Source organism: Strix aluco, chromosome 19, assembly GCF_031877795.1.
Source record: "Strix aluco isolate bStrAlu1 chromosome 19, bStrAlu1.hap1, whole genome shotgun sequence".
NCBI classification, from domain to species: domain Eukaryota; kingdom Metazoa; phylum Chordata; class Aves; order Strigiformes; family Strigidae; genus Strix; species Strix aluco.
This window is the reverse complement of record NC_133949.1, coordinates 13,678,720-13,706,078: the sequence shown is the minus strand read 5'-3', so window position 1 is coordinate 13,706,078 and position 27,359 is coordinate 13,678,720. Positions and strand designations below refer to the sequence as shown.

The following is a 27,359-nucleotide window of genomic DNA, read 5'->3' as shown; positions in this document are numbered from 1 at the left end:
ACCCAACTAAAATAATCTTTTCAAGTAACATTTTAATACACAATTTATTTAACATAGATAATTTATAGAAGTTTCTTTCAACCCTAAGTCTGTTCCAGTAAGCAGTACTTCTGCCAAAAAGCTTTTCTTTTTCATACAGAATCACGGATTTTCGGAATTATACTCGAGAAAGTTATCTAAAGCTGCCTTTAAGTTCCCACAGTCGTCTTGTTTGAATGTTCAGAATTTGACTTGTAAATAAAACTTGCACTCTGGTTCTCTAACGGATCTTCTGCTGATCCATGAAAATGTATGTAGTATGATAGTCTTAAAAGAAGAATTTAATTCAGAGGCTGACACATGCTAGATAGCACTTATTGAAAACACAAAGCCACATTACTTATAGATATTATATTTACATAATACATGAAAGTAGAAAAATATTTTTTCATTTTGAGGGAAGTGCTCAAAGTCAGGCTTTTCACCATAAAATGAATTAGTGACCTGCAGTGGAGGAGGCGGCTCCGTTCGGAGAGTGCGGAGGGGTGAATAGTGCAGGGCAGCCTGAGGTTTAGTGTTTAGTGAAATTGCTCACTCATTACTCACACTGTTTTATGAAAATGTTTTCCAAGGCTAGCATCAGCATTTTCAATCTATGTAGCCTATTGGGGGAATTACAAAACCTCTGCGTTCGGTTGTGTAACAGGACTAGATTTCTGGATTGTTGCAATATGTGCACACCAATGGTGTTACTATTAATTTTCTGAATCAAATCCTGTGTGAGGAGCCAGATGGCTTGGGAGCATCTTGTCATCCCGACCACTGCAAACACATCTAGCCATAAAAAAAAGAAGATTGAACTGTGATTTCACAGATTTTTCATTAGTTAATCTGGGATAGAGAGGCTTCAAAGATCCCATCAGTTAATTCTCTCAGCACTTGTGGAAATTTCTGGCACATTGTGCTAAAGCTGGTTTGAAATCCAGGCTGGGAATCGCTGCCTTAAAGAAGCTGATCTCTTCTATATGCTGATATTAAAAAAAAAACCAAAAAAAACAAAAAACACCAAACCCACAAAACAAAAAACCACCCAAAACCAAAAAACTCTTCTTGTGTGGAATTGAACTGAAGCTGATATTTTAGAAAACACTTTGAATACCTTCAATATTATCCAAAGTAGACAGTGAAACTGTGGGAATCTGTGATCAGTTTCATTCCAAATACTTCTAGAAAGTTTTTGTTAAATGCAGATTTTTCTAAACATACAAACGATAAGAGAAAGGATTACTTTGTTTCCTTTTGGCTAGCTGTAATGCCACTTTCACCTTTGCAAACAGACCTACTAAATAATAATCAGTTGCAATCTGTGAATTTCCCTCCTCTTATCAATTATTAAGTATCATAAACCTTCTGTTTGGATAATCTTGGCACCACTTTAAGCGTTAACAGTAAATTTATTTTTAATTAAATCTGTGCATTGAGAATAAAATGAGGCTCTTCTGCATACTAAACAGAACACATATGCCACCTCTACTTATTATCAAAAAATCTGATAATGCTTATGAAAGTTGTAAAGGCTACAGTTCATTGTCTGTGTCCCATTTAACTTCAGCGCTATTAGTTAATGAGATAACAGCCAAAGTGAGTCGCTGCTGTTTCTTCAGAAGTGTTTGCTAAGACCGTTCCCCTCTTACAGAGTGCTTCTTTAATATAGTTCAAAACATTTTTGTTTCAGCATAGCTACAGGTGACCAGGAAACGTGGCTGTGTTCAGCATGCTGGATATGTTTCCAGAACAGTGCTTTGGGATACAGAGAAAGCGGTTTTCCTTGTCAGATGCATTGATCTGAAAGTTTAAAGTTGTTATTGTTGTAGGTTCTGATTGATTTTTTTTTTTTTTTATTATTATTATTTAGCTGCAGTTTTTTTCAAGGGCCTTAGTGAAGATTCATGAGCTCGCTGTTTCACGGGAGGAAAACCAGGTCTACGAAAAGAGTTCAGGAATGTTTTGACAGTTCGGTTCGGGAAACTTTCTGGTACCTAATGTAAGATGTGGCCGAGTGAAAATGCCTTTTCACGTGTGTTTTTGTTAACCTTTTTGCTAATAAGAGCAGTATCTGAAATCACGGAGCGCTTCTGCTGGGGACAGGAAGCCTCCCGCCAGCACTGTGAATCTCATCATTTATTTTTTCTAACCGCTGCTTCCAGCTCGGGGCTGTGTGACATTAGCCCAAAGGGAAACACCGGTCCGGCGGCTTGCACTGGGCAGCCATTGTCTTATCTGTCACAGCAAGAACGCGTGAAGCTGTTTGCATAGCGTGCTAACTCTGTCAGGGTCAGTTCCAGTCTGTGGCTGCTAAAAATGAAAAACATGCCCCAACGGGGACAAGAGCAGGGTCAACAGCTGGCAAAGGATATGGCAATCATTTATATAAATATGCTTTCTCAAGCCCGCAAAAACAAAAAACCCAAACCCAACAGCTGGGAAGGGTTGGAAGTAGCCCCAAGGCTGGTTAGTTCCCTTCCAGATGGGGAGGTTAGACCGGGGCTAGCCAGGCTGCTCCACATAGACTTCCGATTCGCATTAGAAATAAAAAGAGTGGAGGAAAGGAAAAAGGAAGAAAAGCTACAAGCATGACTGCTCTGTTTTTCACCTAACTTAATCAAATAAGTGAAGAGTTTCCGAGACGGAAGGCTTGCATTTATTGGTATTCACGCTCGGTTTTCTGTGTTTATCATGGTGTCTGATACACTCCTTAACTGTTTAAAAGGGAAGCATACATATTATATAGAATAGTTTATATGTAATGTCATGGTCATTTGTAGACAGATTGAAGAATCATGTGAAGATTTATGCTCCGTTCATGTCTTCTGAGTATTTATATAGACAGATCCAAAGGAAGGAGAGACAAAGAAGTTTGCTGGCCGTGCCTCTCAGCTCTAATCAGCAGACACGGTTTATTCCTATAATTTGCTTTACCTGTAACTGTGCTCTCCGCACCTTTTTATCTGTAAAGTCAAAGAAGAATCCTAACCTTAACAATTACATATCACAGTGCGGTAAACTTTTGGTGAAAAAAGTCTTAAATGTGAGTGGTTTGCCTTTCAGAGTTCAGAATGTGGATTTAGGTTTTCTGGTACAGAAGAGGCCGTTGCAGCGATTTCAGTCAGAGATCGTAGTATAGGTGCATGTTACGTTAGTTGAACAAATACAGACCTTTACATTCTGTAGCTTTCATCCAAACACAATTAGAAGAACGTTTTTCAGGACAGATTTACTAATGGTATCTGTGGCTGTTGAGGCAAATCTCCTATAAAAGAGAATTTATACGGAAGCTGGATGGGTTAGATGTCGCGTTACAGCGTTCAGTTCTGTATCTGTCCTTTAGCAAGAACTCTTGCCTGGAAACTGCCGAAGACGTTGCTCATAACTTGTGCTTTGTGCATAACTCTACCAAGTGCTCTTTTGTAATGTTAATTGTACAACATTCCTTTAATTAGCACTGGCTAACAGGTAAGGAAATCCTAGATCACGGGGCCTGTTTCCAAAGTTGTCCGTGAAGGTGGAAGTTCACTGCAAATTCAGAAGCTGCTTTCATAAGAAAAGGTCACAGTTGTTTCTTTTTCACATAAGAAATGAATTTCACTTAAGAAATGAAGAAACTCAATTTTCAGTTATTTACCATCTTCTGAATAGTCATTAGTTCTTTCTTTTATTCAAAAGAACACACATCTTCTTTCTTTTAGTATTTGTAATGTGAAACATGATACTTTCTGTCATAGGTTGAAAGTCCACGTTTTCATTTTAGTTTGACAAAAATCAAGCCCTTTATCTAAGGTTTTCTGTGGTCTGGACTTATCTTTAAGGCTTTCTTCAGCAGTTTACAAGTTTGGTACTTTTCTGCAGTGATTGCCAGGGTCATTTTCTGGTTTACTTTATGTTGGTGTCTTCAGATATTAAAAAAGACACAAACAAACAAACCAACCTGTGGCAGCTGGCTCCTTCTGTGGTCAAAAGTGGGTACGTTAGAAACACTCCACCACTTCTGCAGTGGGGGACACTAAATCTCAACTCTGAGCTGGAGCAACAAGACAAGCAGAAGCTTAGACAGCCCTGAGCCATTCAACATTCTTTCCCTTAGCATCACTGCCATCCACACGGTGATGCCAGGGAAGCTCTTTCACAGTCGCTGGTGGTGTTCTGTGATCGTTAATTTTGCATTATCACTTCTTTGTTTCATGCCATCCTGACCAGTGGTGTCAGTTCTTTGATGATCATGAAGTCATTACTCGAGCATTCAAGTTGAAAACTGGGTCTTCACTACTACTTTGTGCACGGGGAGAGGATTTCTGTCCTTCCTGCTGCATATGCAGATGCATAAAATGCTACGTGTGTGGCTAAAGCTGTATTTTCCATTTACAGTTTGTCATACATGTACCCATACCTGTCAGTATTTGGAAAACAAATTATGGTCATACAAATTCATCTTTTGGTTCTGTAAGCAATTATTTGCAGAGAGGCTAAAAGAGTTCCTGGATAGCTTGTCAGCATTGCAGCTTTTCTAACAATGAAATCACAGCTATGTGGCAGGGGAGAGGATATTTTTCAGCTTCTGAACATTCAGTCAAACTACCTACAGTTGGAAAAAAGAAGTAAAGTTCATGTTAGCTGTGTGTATATATATTCATGTATGCGATATTAATCTTCTGCATCCGATCTTATCTCCCTTCCTCTTGGAAAAGACCAGTAAAACAAGGTAATTTAAAACTACCTGAACACATCCTTCCACCTTACTCTTAGGCCCTGAAGTCATAACCTCCTGACCTCAGAGGTTATGGGTCTAGTGCTTTTTATCCTCCCTGATTTCTCAGTATCTGCCCACTTCCTCCCGACATTGGAGCCTTGTTATATAAGGAAATTGGAAACACCGACCGGCCTGGCCAGGGCCAGCAATCTCCACCAGAGATAAGGACCAGCCCCTGCTCTGGTGCAAGAGGAGTGCTGATTTTAAATAGAAACGTGCATCAAGGGTATTTGAGAAAGATGAAGTAGCTTTGCAGTGGCCAGTTAGGAGTACATTTACTGAAAAAACAAATCTACATTGTTACTTGGATGTAGCCATTTTAACTTTTTTAAAATGAAAAATATACCTCGAGACTTTCACAGCTTAAAAGAATACATATAAAAATTGTGATGCTTTAGAGAGGTTCTAATACCATAAACAATCACCAGGAGGATTAGTAGAAGTATTAATAAACTGCTTGATTTCTTTTGGAGTTGCTAGCTTCAGACTTTGGATTTTTTTCTCTTAACTCTTGTCTTTCTGAAGTGTGCTTCCAAAGACCAGATAACCAGGGTTGTTAGAGATGGGTGTTTGAGCTAAGCTCAACCTGCAAGGCAATGAGCTCGACGGAAAAATTCACCATTGGAGGGAGAAAGAGAACACAGTAATGTCAAAGCCAAGCAGTGTCATTTCTTCTAAAGATTGTTGCTAGAGTTCTGTCTTGACAGAGTTAATTTTCTAAAGTGCCTTCTTGTTTAGTTTCTGTGAGAAAAACCTCAGTAGAATTAAGAGAACTGAATGGGATCTGGGTAGTCTAAATAGGACAAGAAGTTTAAAGCAATAGATGATGATGGTGTATCGAGGTAGAAGACTAAGACATGCATTGCATTGAAGCCCGAAAGTAGTCATTAAGACACCTGCATGAAAGGATATCTGTGTTTACAAAATAATAATTCAGATATACCTCTAATTTTTGTTGTCTGTAAAGCTTAGTATGTGTAAGAATAATGCTGTTTGAGTATGGCAGTGTTACTGCTGGAAACCCTCACAAATAACAATAATTGGAATAACTATGACAAAAGTCAGTCTTGTAAATTCATTTCTTTACAGCATTTGATAGAAGCGGAAAGCAAGGTGAGGGAACATTTGAAGTATTTCAAGTACTGTTACATGAAGTAACTGGTAGGAAGCGTCTGAGACTGGTAACATCCATGGGATGTGCTTGAATAATTTCAAGTCCAGAATCCAGGTCAAATAAACTTCTCTTTCAGGGCACACAGTCTACCTTACAAAACCTAAAAAGGTATGTTTGTTTTTCACTGTAACAAATCTAGTGCTTAGAGGAATAAGCAGGCAAATGTTACTTGAGGCCAGTTTTCTGTCCACGGGAAATGTGTAGCTGGGCTAAGAATGCAAGCTTCCCGTGGCAGTAATCTGCAGGCTTCTCGGCAAAGAAAAGCCACCATCTGTAACAACAGGGCTTCATGTGAATTTCTGAACTCCATCAGTGTCTTTTGAAGCCTATTTCAGTACAGTTTTAGCTTCGTTGGTAACAAATAAACAAATTCCTATTCCTGCAGACTAAGATGGGCTGGGTTGGAATAGGTCTCGAAATAGCTCTGTGACAGTAGAGACAGAAGAATGTCTCAAATGTGGAAATGGAAGGAAGGGCTCTACATTAAACAAGAGGTGTCAAAATAATACTAGGTAGGAAGAGCTTTCCTTAGAAATTTTAGTAATTAAATGGTAAACATATTGTCTGTTAATTAATATCTCTGGTTCTTGGAGTACAACTGCGAAGCACATCAGATGGATTAAGGGAGGTAAATTTTAACTTATGTACTGGCAGTTTAAAACATATTGTTGATTTAATCTTATTGAAATGCTCAACAAAGCACAACTGATCCATTTTACTGAACAGAACTTGAACAGGAAAGACCAAAGAAAAAGAAAAGACTGAAAAATAAACCACACAGTAACAGACATGCTGAAAGCTTCATGTAATGAGCAAAGAAGAAGAATTCATAAAATGAAGCAGTAATTCCTTTCCAGAAGATTAACCAAATGGAAATGTTCAACACACAGGACTGGTTAATTAATAGTCAGGTCCATCATTTCACTGTAGGATTTTCCATTTGAGAAAGAGTCTCTCTTAAAACAGAGATAGGTGAAATGATTGAAGTTGCACTACTGTGGTCTAATTATTTTAAGTTACTCTCAGGTTTATGTAATGCTAAACTAACCCTCTTGGCTTAGTGTTTTTCAGTTACTTGCTTTTAGGATGGATTTCCTCTTCCTCCTCTTACATTGATTGGTAGAGTTCTTGTTAAATATGGTCATAATCATATAGAAACTCCTGTTTCTATAAATATAGTGTTGGAAGCATGAGTGCCATGTACGTATACACACAGTTGGCCTCAATTTTTATTATTTGGTGTTAACTTACTTGATCCTTACTAAGTCCCCTATAAATGTAGCTTCGCTCATGAATTATTCTTTAGAGCTTTTCTGTATGAAATTTATACCATGAATATTTTTCCTTAGTAGTCATCGTTGGTTTTGAAGCGGCAAAGCGAGTGAAAATAGTAACTTAAATGTAGCTTAAAGTCATTTCCTTCCTTCCTTTTCCTAGGAACACAGCTTTAACTGCGTGTCTGCGCCGGAGCGCGCTGCCAAAGCGGGGCTCTCGGCAGTGGCCCGGCACGGCCACGCTAATGGACCTCTGTGCTGGCCCAGCGGTGGCTCAGCGCTGCTCAGAGCAGGCCTGAGGACTAGAAGTGCATTTAAAAGCAGTGTGAGTTTCATTTGCAAAGTTTAAATCTTTAGCTGGGTTACCAACCCCGCAAAACACACACACACAAAAAAAATCTCTTAAGGTAGAAGGGTTTGGTTTGGCCAGTGGTGAGGAGAGAGCCATTTGAAGAATTTTAACCACATTATGAGTTTGTCCAAGACAGGCAGAGTTTGGATTCAGAAGTCATTTTAACTTAAACTTTTGCTTTATAAAGAAAACAGCAGAGCTAGACCAAACAAAAGGATTCGTAGTACAAAACAGAAAATAATTTAAAAGAAAAACCTGCCCCCCTGAAATTGAATGTTTCTTTATTCCTGTTTTTTCCTTCAATATGAAGCAAGAAGACATTTAACTTTGGTATCAGACATCAGTGGCTTAATGTCATGCTGTAGTTCTTACCTACATTTAACAGCCATTGATCAAATTATTTCTTATTTAATCTCTTGCCTACCAGCTGTGCTTGTACTAACTATAATGTCACTTTTCTGCCACCTAAAGGAAGGAGGAGCACCCTATGGGTTCTTCCCCAAAAAGCAAAACCGGTTCTCATCGCTGTAGACCAAGTTTTTCTCCCTAGTTCCTGATTGCGTCGTCTCATAGTGTAGGGAACAGAGGAACAGGACACTAAAAACTCACCATAAACTGTGATTTAAACCCCAACATTTTAATAGAGATGTAATATATAAGTAATTTGGAAGGAATTTTTTTTTATCATAGTTGTCCTGCATTTAGGCCCCCGTCCAGCAAAGCACTTACATACATGCTTAACTTCAAACATGCGAGGAGTTGAAGTCAAGTATGTGCTTAAGTACTTCCTTTGCTATATGCTGCCTGCCAGTGACACACCGCAGGGTGTTTGATTTCTACAGTAGCAGGTGAGTCATTTTATAAATCTCTCCATGTTATGAAGTGATTTCGTGACAACTTTTCAACTTGAAATAATCATCCCTGGGTTTTTTTGGCATCAGATGAATTAAACTCCCTGTATTCATACATGGGTTTGTAGTGTCTGTATTTAAAAATGTATAATTTCACCTTCTGGCTATGCCAGTTGTCAGAGAGGCCAGATTGTTGGGGTTTTTTCTGTGTGTGAATTTAGAGCAGCAGCGAGAACTTAAAACTCTGTCCCTGAGATAAAAAGGTCAGTCGGTATCAATCTGTAGGGAAATGGTTCAAGACTGCAGAGAATTTCTTGATGCTTTAACAGCTTATGTTCTGTTTGGTGAAACAAAACTAGGTATTGAGATTATTTGATGGATGTGTGTGTCAGTCCTGGCAGACCTCCTCAATTTGAAATTCTGTACATTTTCCCTGCTTTTAAGGAAATAGATATTTTTTTAAAAAAAAAATTAAAATTCGGATGTGAAGAAGAATAAATGAGAGACAAGCCCGTGTGCACATACGCCCTTTCACAGCTGGGGTTTTGGCAAAGTGTCATTCCTGCTGTTAAACATGGTGACCTTGCTGCCTATGATTTACTAACTGTTTTACAAACATTTCCTCACTCTGTGAGGTTTGATATGTTCTCCATCCTCAACAGCTCAACAGAGTCACTCAGCCACTGAGCCAAACCTGCCTTTGTTTACAGCTTTTCCGGAAATTTTCACAGAGAAAAAAACTTTCTCCTTTTCCAATGTTTTATTTTTAAGTCAACACTTTCTGTGGTTTATTTGTGCAGAGCAACATTCGGGTACAAGGTATTGCACCGTGTCCAAGTGGGAATTGCTGCCTTTCTAAAAATAAATTGGGGGTCATGTGAACCAGTGCAGAAAAATCTAAAGATACCAAATATTACAGGACCTTTACATTTGGTGGTTCTTTTTTCCATAATATTCTGGGCCTGAATTTTTCTGAACTTTTTTTCCCACATTAGTTTCTATAATAGAACATAACATAAAATGATGAAACACAGGAAGGAATCTTCTTTTAAACAAAATTATCAGTGTTAAAAATAACAATCCTATTTTCCCTCAGTGTGCATTTCTTCTTGCAAGGGCTTTATTTAGTAGTCTTGCTATTAGATATAGTCGAAGAGTCCAGTAATATTTAAGCAGCATTTTATTTAGTTAGTTAAAGCTTAATTTTCCTAAACACTAGTTTTCCTAGCGTGCCTTAAAGTCCCATAGATTTCATGGTTTGGGTAGGGAACTCAAAAATCAGAGTGCTTTGGAGAAGGAAATCAGACAGCTGTGTCTGTCTCTTCGCATTGAAACTTAGTGCAAATTAAAATTAGAATGGGATGGGAATGTTTTTATTAAATGTTTTCGCAGTGGAGATATGTTTCATGGAAATGTCTTTGTTTTGATGACAGTGTTTCTCAGGGTCGGGGTGGAATTTCTAGTGAAAAAGAGGAGACGAGAATAACCTGGGCTGCTTTGACAAGGGCGTGCGGGGCTCCTCCGCACCCAGGTAGCCAGTGGCTCTCAGGAGTGGACGTTTCCTTTCGTTCTCGCTTTCCTTTTAAAGCATACATTCATTTAATGTATTTATTGTTTCTACTGAAAATGCTGCTAGTTTTAGCAGCAGGAGAGGCACACTGTGAAACAAAATACTGGCCTACAGAAAGTCCCTTTCCGTGTTCTTTCTTCTGAAATATCAGTTCTCTCTGGTATTTCAGAGTAAAGAAATAAATTTAGCTGGATCACTGAACATTTTTTTTATAAACTTGCAATACAAGAGGTAAAGAAATTTGTAGAAGATCATGTCTTCTATTAGGTGTACGGGTCACTAAGGACTGGGTATTAGTTTTAAATCTACTTCCAAATGAGAGACCTGTACTCAGTTTTCAGTCCTGATCAGTGTCCCACTGAGTATATGTTTTTGGACCTATCTGAATAACAAATATTTTCTTTGGATTTTACATCATTGAAGTAGATTATTGAAGTAAAATTTAAATGACCTACAAAGGTGTCAACATTGAACTCCTGCACAACAGAAACTGATACTGTCAAAATACATTCTTGATATGTTTGTACTTATGTGCTGTGGCTATATTACATATATTGCATTTTTAATCCTGTGAAATACAAGTGAATTATAATTCTAAATCTTCCTTTTAAATGCATTAGGTTATTAATGCTGTTAAAGGAAATACCCACAAATGGAATTATTTCTGGAGGTTTTGTTTGCTTGTTCTAATCACTCAGAATCACTCAAGCATTTGAAGTGAATTTCTGTACCAGGGTACCAAGTCAAAATGACAGACAGAACCTCCACCAAATAAAAACAACCTTTGTATATTGATGAAAAAGATTTTGAAAATATTTTATGTCTGGTAATTATAATTAGTAATTTAATATTTGTTATGTTTTAATGAAAGCTATAAGGAAATGGTTTTGAATATCATATCTCTTCAGTCCCCATACATATATGGGATGGGGGGGCGGGTAATAAAAAGAAAGAAAAGAAATCTTGAGTCCGTTACAGCCCCATAGATGCGCGGGCCGTGGCCGTGTGAGAGCTGCTGGTTCCTGGCTGTCGGGAGCTGGGACCACAGGGCAGTCGGACATCCCGCACAGCACGTTCTCGCTCTGGAAAAAACTATTTCCTGGTTCAGTATTCTGTAAAGTGGTAGTGTGAAAAATTGAATAATAAGTGACTGTGAGGCAGCACGTGTTCAGAAGAGTGGTTAAAAGGGAGAGAAAGTGGCAAACGGGTCTCGAGTTTGTGTGCATGAGGATCAGGGACTGCGAGCCAGTGTTCAACACGTGGGCTGGAACGTTGTTGGTGACTTCAGGGGGCTCATGGTTAGGTCCATCACTTTTAAGAGGAAGCTTTCACTCAAATTCTTTAGGGTATTTGATAAACTGCTGGATTTCTTGGTTTGTGCCTATCCTCTAAGAAGGAAATATCACTAAATTTTCATTTCGGATTGTCATTTTCATTCTGGTTTTATTGCGGGTGTTGTGATTAAAACAGTGAAGACTTTAATAGATTCAGTGATGTAGCTTGTGATTTTATTTTTTTTTTCCCCCTCTCAGGATTTGTTGGTTTTTTTCTCTCTCTGAACCTACTTTTAAAATGTTCTTGTGCAGTTTGGAGGTTGCGTGGCCTCATGCCAGGAAAAGCAGAGTGGACAAACCAGCACAAGGGCATGGTGTATCATGCCAGACATGCCTTGGCTGTATCTTGATTTAAATCCATAGTTCTGGTGATGTTCTTCGTCCCAGAAGTGAAGAGAGCAACACAAGCAACGTGTTTGGCCTTATTTTTGGTCAGCAAAAGAAGCTATTGATTAATGTCTTCTTACAAAGTAGATGTCCACACATCAAGAAACCAGGTACGAGTCCTGACCGTAGGTGTGTTTGAGGCAATTCTGGATGAATCCCGCCTGATGGGAGAGAGGTGCAGGAAAGAGAAAGGGGAAAATTATATACTTGCTTGTCCCTTGCTGTTGAAAACACAGCTGCCCTTGCAAGGTCTGGCTGCAGACTTTAGTCAGCTCACCAATGCTCTCAGCATGCTTGTGGTTCGAGTATATGATATAAGTAGCGTAGAGTGGTTTTGTTGCTATGGGAAAAGTGCTAAAAAAGGCTGTATCTCTTGTAGAGCTCAGATCCTTTGGGTATTTAATGTACAATTTCTGCTAAGGACACTCAGAATTATACCTCTGATTCTAAATTGCTTAAATGTTGAAACATATGGTCTTGTGTGCTGTTCACTAGGAAACAACTGTCTGTATCCAAGCTGCCAAATTCAAATAAACTCAGACTGGAGAAACAGGGAATCTGCAGCAGCTCAGCAGAACTTCTAAAAAGTGTTTTTACCAAAAAGCAAACCTGACGTATAGAAAAATGCTAATTAAACTAGTGCCATATATCAGTAACAGATAATTAAATGTTAATAGCTGAGAAGTTTTTCAATTAAAAATGAACTGTTTGTGTCCTCTTGATTTCTTCTGGGGGCCAGGTTCGTGTAGCTGTCATTTGTTGAGTTCTCTGCTACAGTAATCATTTTAATAAAATGCAATTATCTACATAATTAATTTCTTTGACTGCTCTGCTGTGTCCTTCTTTTGCAGAGGCCAGAATGTCAAAGATCAAGTAGACTGGGGAAAATAAAAAATTCACATTGTGAAAGGATATAAAAAATACTTGGAATTTCAATGCATTGGCTTCTATTTATCTCAAATGTCAAGGGCAGTGTAAAATGTATTTTTAAAATGTGTTTTTGTATGGTTTGAGCCCATTCTTGGCGTAGTTGCGAATCTAGAGGGGCCATTGTTCTTTGAGAGAGTTTGAGGGGGTTTCTTTGTACAAAGTGACAAAAAGAAGACTTGGAGTACTGGGCTGCCATTGTTCCTGTGCGGCGCTGTAAAATTTGATTTGAAATTAGGACCTCAGGGCAAGCTCTTCAATAGCCAGTTTTTATTTTCTGCCAGCATTTTAATCACTCTTGGGCTTAAAGTGGATGACCAACATAATGCCTCTATGTTTAATAGAACAGTTCATATCTTGAAGGCCAGTTAACTGAATTCAGGGATCTGTCATCTGCCCAACATTAGTCTTTTCTGTTTCCTGTCTATTTATGAAGATAGCTCTCCATTCCAGCCAGCTCTCAAAGAGCAGCAACTCTTTCTTTCTTTCTTTCTTTCTTTCTTTTTTTTTTTTCCTCTGAATTTCTTCAATGTACTAACATCTCTTTTAGTGATCTCTTAAAGGAGCCGAGCAGCGATGCTGCAGTGCAGACGTGGTGCGGATGCGAGCGCTGGCTGGAGCATCAGATTGTATTAATGCAACTGCTGAATTTCACCAGATGGGGCGAGGAGGAAGGGACAGATGGAAGAATCAGATTTCACGGTGAAATGGGATGATGGGAAGGGAAAAGTGATATGTTGGCCTAAGCCTCACGCACCTCGTTGGGATTCACAGTGCGGAGATGTGTGAGTAGAGAAACGAGGAAAATTTGGGGAAGAAATGCTGGAGGTTTTAAAGAGCTGATGCCAGAGTCGGGTCATGCTTAGGAGATTTGCAGAACAACGGTACAACTACAGAGTGGTTTAGTCCGATTGCAAGGCGGGTGGTTTAGTGTGTTTGGATTATTTGAACGTTCTGGATATGTTTATACTGTGTCCCAGGTAATTCAGGCCCTTGTTTGCTGGAGAGGTACCAGGCTCGTGGCCTGGCTGTCAGCTGCACAGCAGGCACGTGGTGGGGCTCTGAACGTCCGAGGACCTGTAGGAACCACCATTGTGGGCAGGTGTACACTGATGTGCTCAGCCAAGAGAGAGCAAAGAGATGTAGTTCAGGTTTAAAGGCATTTAGTAAATATGAGTTAGCAAATAGGAGGTTTTACTGGTTTAGAAAGGAGCTACTCTGGGAGTGTTATCATTTCTCCAACATCACCCAAGCTGAGGCCCTTGTACCCCACTGGCATCCAACCCCGTGCGTGTCCTTGTCTGAGCGCACTGTGGCAGCGGGTCCCGCGAGGGGAGAGCGGTCCTGCTGCTTCTGCCGTGATTGGGGCATCAAACGAGAGTTTACTGGGGTGTCAAGATGGTTATCAACAAAGGCGACTTTCCAAAAAGCAGCAGTATGGTGCAAATTACACTTTTTTTTAAAAAAGACATAAGGATTGGAATGGATGTTCACTTAATAATTTGGTTCAAGTACCCTGAGCTTCATGTCTGCCAGCCGGCATCCCTAGTCTCTGCTGAGACTGCTGTCATGAGTGCTAATTATGACGGTGGTGGTATGTATGATTAGGGAAGGGACTTAAACCACTAGGCTATTGCATATAGACCACAACTAGTCATTAAATGGTAATGACTTCTGATTGAGTTTGAACTGGTCAAAGCTGACACCAGTAGCCTAAAGTAGAAGGGAAAATGTTTCATATCCCGTTACTAATTATGATCTGTAACACATTGCAATTAATTCTTAGCAAGCTTAAACTTGGTTTTAGTTTGCCAGAAATGAAACAACTTATGAACTTGAGAAATCACTTCAGTCATAATCATCTGATGCCTTTGTTTTCTTTATTTGTACGTAATCAACAGAATCTAGCTTGTGTTCAACACTTCTCCTTGTGCAGATGCAGAAGAAAAGTGGCTCCCCGGAGCTGGAGAACTGTAAGAGGTTAACATATTCAACATCAGCAAGCACAGCTTTTCATTCACGTTCAGATGGAGCTGTGTGGGTGGCTACACAATGTGGGAAACTCTTTTCATTGAAGAATCCGAATATTTTGTAAGGAAGTGAATAGTTGCAAATAATCTTTTCTGTAACACTGAAATAAAGAACAAATGAGCTATTCTCAGAAAATACTGAAGCATTATTGTCTTCAGTCATGTAACAGAGCTATACAGAAAAAAATATTCCAAACTTGACAGATTCATATCCTAATCTTTTGCTCCTTCATCAGGAGACTGTGTAGTTTGTGTAGCTGATATCAGTTAAAGCAGAATGAGTTGAAGGAATGCATTTGCTTCAGCATTGCATGCAAGTACGCATTTTGGGAAATGCAACTCAATTTCTTAAATTATAAATGTCAGATAGAACTACAATAGTCAACCTGTGGCCCGTGGACTGGATACATCCTTGAAAACATGCAGCAGCCCGTGCACGCCAGCCATTCGGCTTCTGTGGTGGAGCTGCTGCAAGCCACCCTCTTGTCCAAGACACCCTAGTTCTTCCCCATCGTGTGTCAGAAATGATGTTGTGGGTTTATGTCAAAACGTTGCACACCTGTTCTTTGAAGATAAGATTTTATTTTAGGAGGAAAAAACACGAAGAGGTTGCCATATTAGAATGGCTGAATGTAAAAAAAAAAAAAAAAAAGAAACTTACTCTGTTTATTTTCATAGTCTCTAATTTTCTTACCTTCACCTGCTGGAGATGTGGTTGAGATCTTTGTGAAAAATAAAACAAACAAACAAACAAATCAATGTAATGATGACAGGAATTCCTGTGCCATTTCCTCTCTTAAAAGTAATTTTACATACAAGTTTCAGGCCACAAGATACAGTATAGACAAAATAAGATCTTTCTATAGAGAGAGAAAGAGGGAAAAGCAAGTTCTTGCTCTGTGTAGAGCAGCAGGCAGGTTGGTTCTTTGCACAGAGCTGCCCACACACCTCGTAGCTGGTTTCTTGGCAGCGCGAGGTGCAGCTCTGTGAAACGTGGCTGCTCGGGATGGAGCCTCCTGCGCAGAGGAGCATCCCAGTCAAACCCCGGATTCCCTTTGGAAGAGTGAGAATGAGATTTTGCTTTCGTTGTTTTACTGAGGTGAAGGAGGTTTTTCTGGACTTCTCTATTAAACACATTACTGCCTGGGGGGTTTAAAGGACAAGGCCAGGCTTCAGGAGTCCCCCAGTCACGATCCACAGCCCTGGTTTCTTGTATTTCCATCCGCGATACTTTGCAGTGATGCTGCGGGGTGAAGTGGTACTTCCCCTGCAGTCTGCAAATGTAAAGCACTGCAGAAATTCCAGGCAGCTGCTACAGCTCTGTGTGCATCTGTAGGCCCATATAGATCAAACTTACAGTAAGTACAAAGGATCTGCAAGGCAAGCCTGAGTAGGTCAGCATTAGCCTTAACTAAACATGATTAACTTTATCCATCTCCTGGTGTATTTCTTTCCAATCCACTCCAGTGCTTGATTTAATTTTCCTTTTATGTAAACTCAAAGATTTAGCTTCATTAGAATGATTGCAGGGATTCACTGCATATGGCCTGTTGCTTTCTTGATCCCTCCAGGGTTTTCCGACCAAACACTTCAATCTGGTAAGGTGGGGGGGGAAATTCAAGAAGTCACTGAAAGCAGGACATGAAAGAGCTGTCACGAAAGTTGCTCAGAGGAAATCTAGTAGGAATCCTGCTTGGAAAAATGAGCAGCAGGTTAGCTCACGTAGGGGAGGAGAGAAGCCAGCGCTAGGACTCTGGCCGTGATGCTGGAGCATCTGGGGCTGCTCCCGGGTCACTCACATCAGCACACGTCTGCTGGGATCCAGACTAGGGGAGGTTTGTCCTGTCTCCCTGAGCATCATCTATTTTAGGTGATCAGTAGATACCCTTTTTTTTTTTTTATTAACAATTAAAAATTAGTTGTAAAATTATTTTGGAGATATTTTGTAAAAGAAGGTGCGTGCACTTGCTAGTAATTACCTAGTTAGTGATTACCTGCTTTGCATGTCCACAAAAGCGTATCTTGTGCTGCATGAGCCTTTATTTGGTTTTGCCTTTATTAACAGGTTCAAAAACCAGCTGCAATTGTTTTCAAGTTTTAGGAGGTTAATATCATATAGGCCATTTTAACCACCATTTTAAACTCATTTTCTTACCAAAAAAAGGACTTCTGGCTTTTTCCCCAATATTAGATCTATTGTATCAAAGTACTTTATTGAATATTTTATTGACCGTCTGCTTGCCCTGTGCTAACCTGCCTGACATCCAAAGTTGCTCTCTCTCTGGAGATGCGATGTCAGTTCTCATTAAGCAGCTGAGCGTGAATTTTCCCTTCGTATTTCCTGTGAATAAACGCCATCCCAGCAGGCAGAGCCCGGGCCCCGGTGCATCACGGGCACGTCCCGCTCTGGAGCCAGGCGTAGGCTGGGGGTGGATTTAAGGTGGTCTAGGTAAGGGTGTGCCCTACAGCACAAGTGTTTCCCTTTGGGGCTTGCATCAGCATTTTGTATAGTTTTGCTTTACACAAACGTAAAGGTATTGAAGAGGAAAATTTCTTCCCCTGGCAAGTTAATTATTTGACTTCTCAAAGCTTTTGTTTCAAGATTTCCTTCTGAGAGGAAAGCACATCATCTGCTTAGATTTGGTAATCTATCCAAGAAGATGGCTTTCAGTTAGTGAGCAGTTGCAGTTACAAGTGAATTTTAATTGTCTCAGTTCATTTTCCAAAATTTGGTATGTTATTAATATTTCATTTTGCTTTCTGTACAACCTCCTTTTTAAAGTTAAAATTCTATGTTTTCTTTCTTTCTAGAAAAACAGAAAATCACGTTCCATCATCGTATGGTTTTAGGGCCATATAAACACTTGGCTTGCAGAGTCTGCTCTTGGTGGTCGTTGGTTTTGGGAGCTCTGCACTGAACCTGACTCCCTCTCAATAATGTGCCATGGTTTTTGCTATGCTGTGTGACATTTACTAAATAATTTTACTATGAAGTAGGTATAAATCTTTCATAACTCAGTAGTTGACATGGTTGAAATGGTGGACAATTCCATTATGTGCACTCCTTTGTATGTGATGATTGTTTGGCAGACTAATTATGGTGTCTCTTAGCAAGCATCCAGGGGAAGGGAAAAGAGAATTTTACTCAAAGCCATAAAATACTTTGGGCTACTTTTCATGGTGTGTTATTTTAAAATACTGCATTTTTAAACAGACTCTCAAAATAACTAGAAAATGTGTTTTCCTTCAAGAAATAAGAATTCACACCAGAGCCTACCATAGGACAGTTTTTGAACAGTAACTTTACCTGAGCTCTGCTATTTTTAAAAAGCTCTCAAAAAGAAAACAAACCGAGAAGAAGAGATTATGGCTTTGTGTTTTTAAGCGTATTTTCGTTGCTGTTGAAGTGAAGAGATGAACTGAGTTGGTTCAAATTATATTGCTGTGACTCCACTGTACGACAGATCTGTGTTCACAGCAATGCGTCTCTAACTCAAAATGCAATAAGAAAGGAAATTTTAATTTTGTTACTGTGGTTATGGAGATCTGCAGAGAAGTGGGTCTGCGGGGTGTAGTCCTTGGGACATGGACTGGGTAGGCAGCTTCAGGTTTTCTTTTTTTCAAACTTGGTGTCAGATGTTGCAAGTTAATTTATTTTCCTATTAGTTTTTGCTAATGATACTAAAACCTTTTTTAAAAGCTTTCCTAATTAATGATCTTCTTGCTCACAAACAAAAACTATATTGTCTTTGAGAAGTGCCTGAGTATTTTAAAACAACGGGCTGTTGGTAAGTTTTATTGCCTCGTGAATTTAGGGTCAACACACCTATTATTTGCCAGAGTTAATTTGTGCTGGGTTATTGACTGTCTGGGTTGTTAGGGATATCTGACTCTTGTAAAAGTTGCACTCATCTCAAATAGTTGTAATTTTATTCTTTGTGCTCTAGTTGCATGCTGCCACAATATTTAGCTAATAAAAGAAGGGAAACAGTTGTACAAAGGCAGATATTTAACTTCAGGCTTGTGAGACCAGGGGATGTAAGACTGTTGTTACTCTTTATATTCCTTCTTTCTAACACTGAATTGTTTTAACTTGCCTTTAGATAAGGAGGGGGGAAAGAAAGCTTTTTAAAACCATAAGACACGTGAAAATGTACAAGATACTTCGGATCTGCAAAAGTGCCTAATTAGGCTTTTCAGATGGCTCTGACTGAGTTCAGTGATTGTCTACCAAGGTGAAGTTAGGCCAGTTGCAACGAGCTCAGCGCACTGAAATAATGCGACTAACGCCAACTCCATGTAGAAAAATTGTAGAGCACAGTTTCACGTATGACTCTTTGTACGTCAGGGTGAAAACATACCCCTTGGACTCTCCAAACTGAAAGCGCAACAGATAGTAAAACCAGCGGTTGGCTTTAAAAGTTTCATAAGAAGCCATTCCTTCTGTGTTTACAATTCAGAAATAAATTGCAGTCCTGTAGAATCGTTACTTCTGTTTTTCCAAGTGTCCGTTTCCATCACAAATCTGAGCCATATGTCCTTGTGGGGTAAAATGCTGGCTGAACTAAAACATAGTCCTTTTCTATAAACCAGCATTAAGAGATGCAATGGCAAGCCAAAGTCTCTTGCTGTGTCATGCCATCCAAACTTCAGTCGATAAGCAGGTCCTCAGCAGAAAGTCCTGATGTGGGTGCTGGAAAATATCCAATTATTCTGCAGAGCGTACTGGGAAATGGTGTGTTTCTGTGTCGGAAATTCAGAAGAGTGGTGAGCTCGATCATCTTGTCCCAATATTTTCCTGGTCAGATTTTTTTTATGTGCCCAAATAAGTTGTTGCCACTTTGGGTGAAAGTAACGCATTTCTAGAAATAACCTTTGTCTCGTTCTGGGCTGATAAAAAGAATTAAAAATTACTCATAAGCATGCTGGATCTTCTGCAAATCCAGGGTATACTTGACAGAAACTTGCTCTGAAAGACAGTACACTCACTTCATATGAAAAAGTAGACGGATATTCTGACCTCTAAACCCAGGACTGCTGAGCAGATGACAGTCTAATTCTTTGCTTCATTTCCACCGAGCTCTGTCTTTTGGCTCTCCGCAGTGGATATTTATTGCATAAAAAGGGGGAAGCATCTGATACTGGTTTAAGACGATGAGTCTAGGAGTTTCACTGACTGCCCTAGCAATTCTGAGGACTGTATCTAAGAAACTAAAGCATCTATGATTATCTTGCATTTAGCCGCGATGCACATGATCTCTGTCATGGTTGCTTTATAAATAACTACCCCAATCCTTCCCGAATTATTTTTACTAGGTTTTAGTGGGTGTATAGCTTTTAAAACTGGAAAACCAAAAGCTGGCTCTGCTCATTTTCTCATGAAATTGTAGCCAGAGCAGTAAATTCATAGCTAAGTGCTTACTCATTGGCTACTGTATTATAAATAACTCTTCACCTTGGCCCTGTTTCTCCAGCCATTATTCACTGTGAGTAGTACTTGCTCATGAGCACAGAGTAGCAGAGGAGTAAATGATTCTGCTATCATTACTCACAGTTTTAGTACCCTGGCACATCAGGACGTCTGCTTTCAAACAAGGTACTGCTCTCCTGGAGGACAAGTAGCAAATTTTCTCACCTGATAGGAATATATTTGCAAAAACTACCCCAAGGAATGGCTACCTGAGTCAGTGCTTCAAAAATCAAAGCAAAGAGGGGAGAAACTACAGGTATACACATGGGATATTTGGAAGTGTATATGCCTAAAAGCGTTGTTATGGTTTACCCTTGGGCTTTTGTCAGAAGTGTGAAGCTGGGGAGCAGATTACAGGCACTGATGGGAGAGCCGTCACCTCCTTCCTCCTGCTTTCTCCTTGCCATTACGCTGCTTTGCTTTCAAAGTGTAAATTAACTTAAAGGTTCAAAGCTTTGGGGAAAGATTCCAGATTAAAGGTCATCTTTTCTGGGTGGTTTATTGGCCGTCCTGTGTTTGCCCACATCTCTAGTGTTTACCAGCTGAGGGAGTTTATGAAATTTTGATGTAGGAATTAGGTTGTTGCTCATCTTGTACCTTCTTGCTCATATTATTGACAGTACCACTGAACTGCTTGAGGCAGATAGCATCTCAGTGATCACTGTGCTATTTCAGCTCTCCACTGCTGACAACATCAGAAGTGTTTTAACAGGGTTTTAATGGGCAGCCTCTGTAGCTCCTTGGAGGCTTGCAAATAGCTGCCGTGAAAAACCTTTTCTGCCGCTCTGAGCTGACATGCCCTCCTTTTCTCATCCAGCTGCTGCTTGTTTATATGGCTGCAGCGCTGTTGACAAGTACTTCTTAGTTGGGCCGGGCACTGTGGAGACGGAGCAAGTTGAGTTCCTGCCTCTTTCGGGCGAGCTGTGAAGAATAACAACATGGTTGCGAAACCACGGGGAAGAGATGGTAACCCAAACTGTGTTCAGAAATCCCCTCTCCTCCTCTGTCAGCCCTTTCAAAGACTAACCATACAAGTTGCACTGATGTACAATACAGAGCTTGTCTCTCTGTTTTGTTGCTCACAACATGTTTCCAGTGATACCCCAGAGCAAGAGTTAATGATTTTGAAGAAAACAACCTTTATTTTTTAGCAGAAAACAAAGGATAAACAAAGGAAAAGGGATAAAATAAATCACTATTTCTCAAGACAAAGCATTAATTTGATAGCAGTGGTTTCTAGCTGACTGGTTGCCTTGCTCTGCTTGTTACCAGAAAGGAGGCTCTGAGCACAGCTTTCTTCGGACTATATAAAAGCTTTCTCCTCCCCGTTTTGCTTAATATAACTATAATGTGCCCTTTATCACACTTCAACTTGAGTAATCCCAGTTTAGAAATAGTGCATAATACCCATGGGAAAAAGCACTAGAAACGTACATTATAAAAAACATACAGACGGAGCTCAAAAGATCCGCTGACATGTAAATTTAATTAAAAAATTATAGGTTTTCAATGAGGGCTTGTGTCTTCAATTTACCAGTTTCCATGAGTTCTTCAGAAAAAGTGTTTCTTTTTGCATTCTTGGTGGAAAACACGCTGAGGGATATTACAGTCCCCCAGAAAAGTATCTATTCTGTGTCACAGAAAAAAAAAGAAAAAAAGTACCCAAAATATGTACACTTGAAATAAGTAAGAAAAATATCCACTTTCCTGTTTTGTTTTATTTCTATCCTCTTTCACGAAAGTTAAACTTCCCAGTAACCAGCACTGCATGAAAAAGCATGTCCTAGCTGTGTGAATAAGCCTTCTTTTCACTGCATGTGCAAATTTAAGGTATTTCAGTTCTTCAGGATAAAGCAGCGAGTGGGCAAGCAGAAGAGGAGCCAGTGGCCAGAGGAAGAGGCAGACTATAAATAGGGCTCATTATATAAAGTATCGCTGTTCAAAGAGGATTCTGGCTTAAATAAGAGAATCCCAAAGTTTTATTGAAAATCTTATGAATTGCTCCATCTACTGCATGTTTAAAGGAAGAAATCCCCAGCAAGGAAACCCCCCCCCTTCCTCGGCGGGATTTCCTGGGGCTGCGCACGTGCCCTGCGGAGCGGCGGGGATCGGCGGGGGCAGCCGCTTACTGCGGGGAAACGCACAGACCTGCTAAATCTGGACATTCTCTGCAGCGTCCTCGGTCTCAAATCCGAAGTGAAAAGTAAAACTTGAATCTCTCGGCTACTAAAACTTAAAAGGAAAATCTTAAGATGTTTGGAACTTGCCAGGATTCTTAATTCTTTTCTTCGATCTACTCTGCTTTCAACAAACCCGATCACAAGCTGAACTACTTAAATATCAGTGTATTGTAAAAGCTACTTCTGCTTAATACCCATTATTTCAGTTTTTAATACAGTAAAGGCAGTGGTATTTGTGGTGTTTTATTAAGTCCAAAGCAGGTGTCCGAAGGAGCAAATCCTTAGGTGAGGGGAGAGCGAAAAACCCCTTATTCACAGAATTTCAGCCCCTCGGTACATGGAGGAGCCGTTCCGAGCTGAGCTCTGACTTTCACACTTTTCTCTGCCTTCAAGCTTGTGGGTTCTGCTGTGAGTTGCAGCACTGAAAACCACTGTGGTTTTTGTTTCTTTAACTTAATTAATAAAAATAATTCATCAGTAGCTGATGCCTTTCAGAGTGGTTTTTCCCTGAGTCAGCTTACTGGGGAAGAGGTTCATTATAAGTTATAATTAGCAAAAAAAAAAAAAAAGGCAGAATAAAGCTTCTGATGTGGTGGACTTCCCTTAACATAATGTCTCAGCCTAGTTTATTTGAAGAAACTTGTAGCCAAAATGCTGTAATCTAGTTTATATACTTTGTCCGATGTATAAAATGGGAAAAAAAAGAGTTTAAAGCGTTTTATGAGCAAGACCAGAACTTGCTTGGGGATTATCTGTTTTAAATTCCAGAAGTTATTATCAAAGCAGTCACTTCTAAGATGTCCTAGCCTCGTATTTGGAATTACAGAACTAGCAGTATTTGTTTGACAGCACACTTTAAGTGGGAGAGCTTTATAATCGGCTGTATGCTCGCGTGAAGTTTTCTACACTGCGTACATGATGTATCTATGCGGCTTATACCGCCCCGGGTTAGATACATCCATACGTACCTACATACGTACCTGCTTGTTAAGGACCCGAGACAGCCGTCTGCTGGAGGCTTCGTGTACCTGGTGTGTCACCAGCTTCAGCGCCGTTAAGAGGAGCTGAGCGTGCTTGTGCCCCTGCGCTTCTTCCCTTCTCCTTCCCTTCCCACCTCTCGTCCCGCAAGAGCGAGTGCCTTGTGTCGCAGCCGCGGCGCGCTCCGGGGCGATGGTGATGTTCTCTGGTGCTCCTTTCTGTCGGGTTTGATCTCGATTAAGGGAAGAAAAGGGAGCAAGTGCTGATTTATTATTACGCGTATTGTTTGTCACCTTTGTTGGTTCAGTCGATGCTTTGAAGTTAGTCTGCATTAGTGTTGTGCCTTAGGCAAAATTGTTTACTGCTTCACTGTTCGTGCTATTTCACTTGCTTTTATGTTCGCTTCTTGTTTCGTAGTTTTGCTCTGCCAATTTGGATATAATTGTATGAAACTTTGCTTTTGATTTTTTCCTGTAACTTTTTCTTACAGGAGCCATCCTTTACCGTGCACAAAGACACTCATGTGAATAACAGGCATTGGACTAGCCTTGTTATTACCAAGTTTCCCATTAACAAAACTGTAATATTTTAGTCTTGTTTCTTAACATGCTGTAAACAGGGTCAAAACCAATTAGAAATCAGAGCCACATTCATCGAGAAGGGTGAATCTGATGTAGTTATGCATCTTCATCCGGGTGCATTATGTGATTTCAGTAAGTGTGTAACGATCTGCCTATCCCAGCAGGTTTGAACTGTAGCAGGATCCATACGGAGAGGTTTCAGGGATGACTGCATCACTACAGCTTTCTGTTTCTTTAACGTGATGGAACAGAAAACAGTGTACGATGGCACAGGTTATGTCATTACTTGAATTTTTTCTGTCTCCTTTGTTTCTATTTAGCTCGTGAGGAGGGAGGATACCTTGGGTTCCCCCAAGCACTCATACCCAGCTTTGCCTTTTTCTCCAAGATCAAAAGGTGATGGGGGAGGCAGGACAGAGGGCAGCCGGGATGGCTGGTGCTGCCATCCAGGGCCCAGCAGAAGATTCTAGCTGCCAGTCGTTGGTTCATGTTGCTCTGCCCAGATGGGCAGGATACAGATGTAAAACAAATATATTTTTATTCTGCGTGACTGGGGACAGGCAAGGTACTGCATAGCCAATAAAGGGCACTTCCTTACTTCAGGGTTGAAGAGTTTCCCTAAAACTAGAACCTGTGTGTAATTCTAAAGGCGAATTCACCAAAAATAATTTCTAAAATTTCCTTATGTAGCATGTGCTTCTTCAGCACGTGAAGCGAATGTAAGCTGCAAGGTCTTAATAAAAATAAATACGGAAAAGAAAATCTCTCTCATGCTTCTCTGCAAGGGCCCGTGTGTTAGTTGTGAGATTCACAGGCTGTCCTGGAGCATCTCCCGCATCTGCCGTGTGGGGCGTGGGGCTCTCCGGGGCACAGCACCCATCACCCATGGTGCAGGGGGCCCAGGTGAAGGCCCCACTGTCACAGAAGAAAGCTGAGATGCTGGCTCATGCTTTGTAATATCCGTTTGTATTTATGGCCTGATTCTGAAGGGTATTAAGTATATAAAATATGTATGTTTCAATGATGTATTTGAATTTTAAAGTCACTCCACTGTTAATGTGCTTTTAGGAGTTTTCTTGATGATGTGCTTAGGTAGGAATAAATTGGGCTTGTAGAAATGTGTAGGGAAGTTGAAATTTAGGATGCCAGGTGGACTCGAGCTTCTTCAGCCAGGTCTTGCAGCAGGAGGAGGCAGGGCTGGAGCGTGGCTGCACGCTGCCCCTGCCCCTCCATGGCTGTGGCATCTTCCTTACCAGTTATTTTGCCTCTGACCTAGCGCTAGCCCTGGGGCAGTCTGGTATAGAATATAGATGTTAGTAGATACTTGATTAACAGCTTTGATTTCTGGCTTTGGCAGAGGAGAGGGTGTGCCTGCTCGTGGGGAAGCCTCTGCCGTTGCTGTGTATTCTTCAGTGAGTAGAGCTAAGGCGACTCATTTTGCAAATATTTACAGTCACATGCTGCAGAGGTTTTTAGGCAAATTTTGTTTAACCATCAGATAAAAACTATCAAAGCTCAGTTTTGTTCCTATAAATCTCAGAATATTCGTCATAGGTTAACGGGGATGAAAGCAGTCATGTGTAGCAAAGCCACACTGCTGGGCTCTTGTGTTCAGGAATTTCGAGGGAAATGAGTATCGTCTCTTTTTCATTTACTTTCATTACTGTGTCTTCCTTTATTTTCATGCGCTGAGGTCTGGCGGTCTCGGAACTAGCCAGATCATTTCTAAAATGTAATATTTACCCAATGCCACTTATTACAAGTCTGCGTCCTCAGTGACAGAATTGATTCAGTTGGTGCTGCTGCACTTTTAATGTTACCTTTTATGTTCATGTTTGTTCCAACAGAGTGGCCACTAGCACAGACGACTTGAACTTGTATCACCCGTAAACTGACAACGCTGGAGCCACCAGTTTGTCATTATCCCTACTAGTGTATCTGATTTAATTTTGCGACAGTGGATTAATTCTTAAAATTGCAGTGCTTTTTGCTCGTTAATGGTCAGTAAATGATTCTGGGGGGGTGGGGGAATGGAATTCATCAGTTTTGTAGTCGTTTTAATTCTTCTAGCTTTAAGTTGTTCTATAAATATGTCTTTATGGATGTAGTTTTACTAGCTTAAAAACATCTAATTGAAAACAGTTGCTTAAATCTCCTTGGATCAAGAAGGCAGTAATAAGCAAAGAGAGTATCTTATCCCTACAATCCAGAAACGCTTAGTGACTGCTATACTCGGTGCATGTGTAATCAGCTTCTTGTTTCATCTAAAAACCTTAGCTCTTTTGGTGTGATTTAGTACTTCACCAGCAGCGTGTTTTGTCTTAAGATTATCAACTAGTGAAACAAAATATAAACCAAAATTGACATAACATACAAAAATGTTTTTAAAAATATTTAATTCCTTTATGTCATCTTGTTGTGTGTGTAATGTGTTCTAGAATATCACTGGGCTTCCGAGAAAAAAAAGCATTAGATTTGCCTTCTTGTAAATTAACGTTTTGTTGCACATTATGTAATGTTATTCTTCTGACTTAACATTTGCATCAGGCAGGACTGATCTCTGCTATTTTGTAAGGTACCCAGCAGATGAACCCGTAGCTCTTGGATGAAATCAGCCTGTGCATTTACCTAGTGACGCTGCTTGTGATTCCAAAACCCATGAGCTCCAAGGGATAAAAACTTGGATGTGCATACCTTTGCTTTCTGAAGTAAATTCTGTGGGTTTGGGTTTGGTGAGGGGGTTGTTGCTGTGATTTGGGTTTGGTTCCTTGCCTACTCTTCGTTTAATGTCAGAAATTTAGGTCATTTCTAGCTTATGAGATGTAATGACTGTAGATCCCATGCATGATACGGAGATACTTCAGCTATTTGAAACACTCTAGCTTATGCTGGTAATACATTTAAACAAAAATTATTGATGACCACTCTAGTTGCTAGCCCTTTTTTTTTTTTTTTTTAAGGCTTATACCTGCATCCCCCTGGCTTGAAACATGGTACCATTTTTCCAAAATGATCCTCGGGAAGTGCTCTACCCAACCTCGGAAGTCTATAAATGATGCATGGCTCATTTCCAAGCTGGGAAGCAAGGAAACGAAAGCCAGTCTGGGCTGGTGGAGAGGGAATGCAAACCCACAAATCTTTCTTCATGCAAATGGGAAGTGAAACAGGTTAACTTACACAATCTTTAGTGATCACTTCTTTGGACACCTGTGTTCATTCGTATGGCTAGGACTGTTCACATGGGGTCAGTTACCACATCTCATTAAGAGCCATAATTAATGGAGGTGGTAATTTCATAAATTGCAAGTACTCATATAACTCTGCCCTAGATTGCCTGCATCTTATTCATTATTGCTTGAACAGGCAAACTGTGACATGGACTTCCATGGGAAAACTGCATCGCTCAGAAAGTTTTGTCGTTTTCCCTTTTTATTCATTTCATTTCTAGATGTCAAATAATTTCATATG

The 27,359-nt window shown here is 40.1% G+C and overlaps 1 protein-coding gene across 15 annotated transcripts in view; it reads left to right on the top strand.

Moving 5' to 3' along the window:
- The window catches only part of BCAS3 (BCAS3 microtubule associated cell migration factor), a 372,112-nt gene that overhangs the window by 230,756 nt on the left and 113,997 nt on the right, over positions 1-27,359 (top strand). The window contains exon 24 of one of the 15 annotated variants that reach the window (XM_074845788.1): positions 14,554-16,197. The exons of 13 other annotated variants lie outside the window; for them this stretch is intronic. In XM_074845788.1, the coding sequence (XP_074701889.1) occupies positions 14,554-14,747 (194 nt within the window). In that variant the 3' untranslated portion in view covers positions 14,748-16,197. Of the gene's footprint in view, positions 1-7,394; positions 7,424-14,553; positions 16,198-27,359 lie in introns of those variants that run through there. One more of the 15 variants, XM_074845790.1, reaches the window with a different exon arrangement.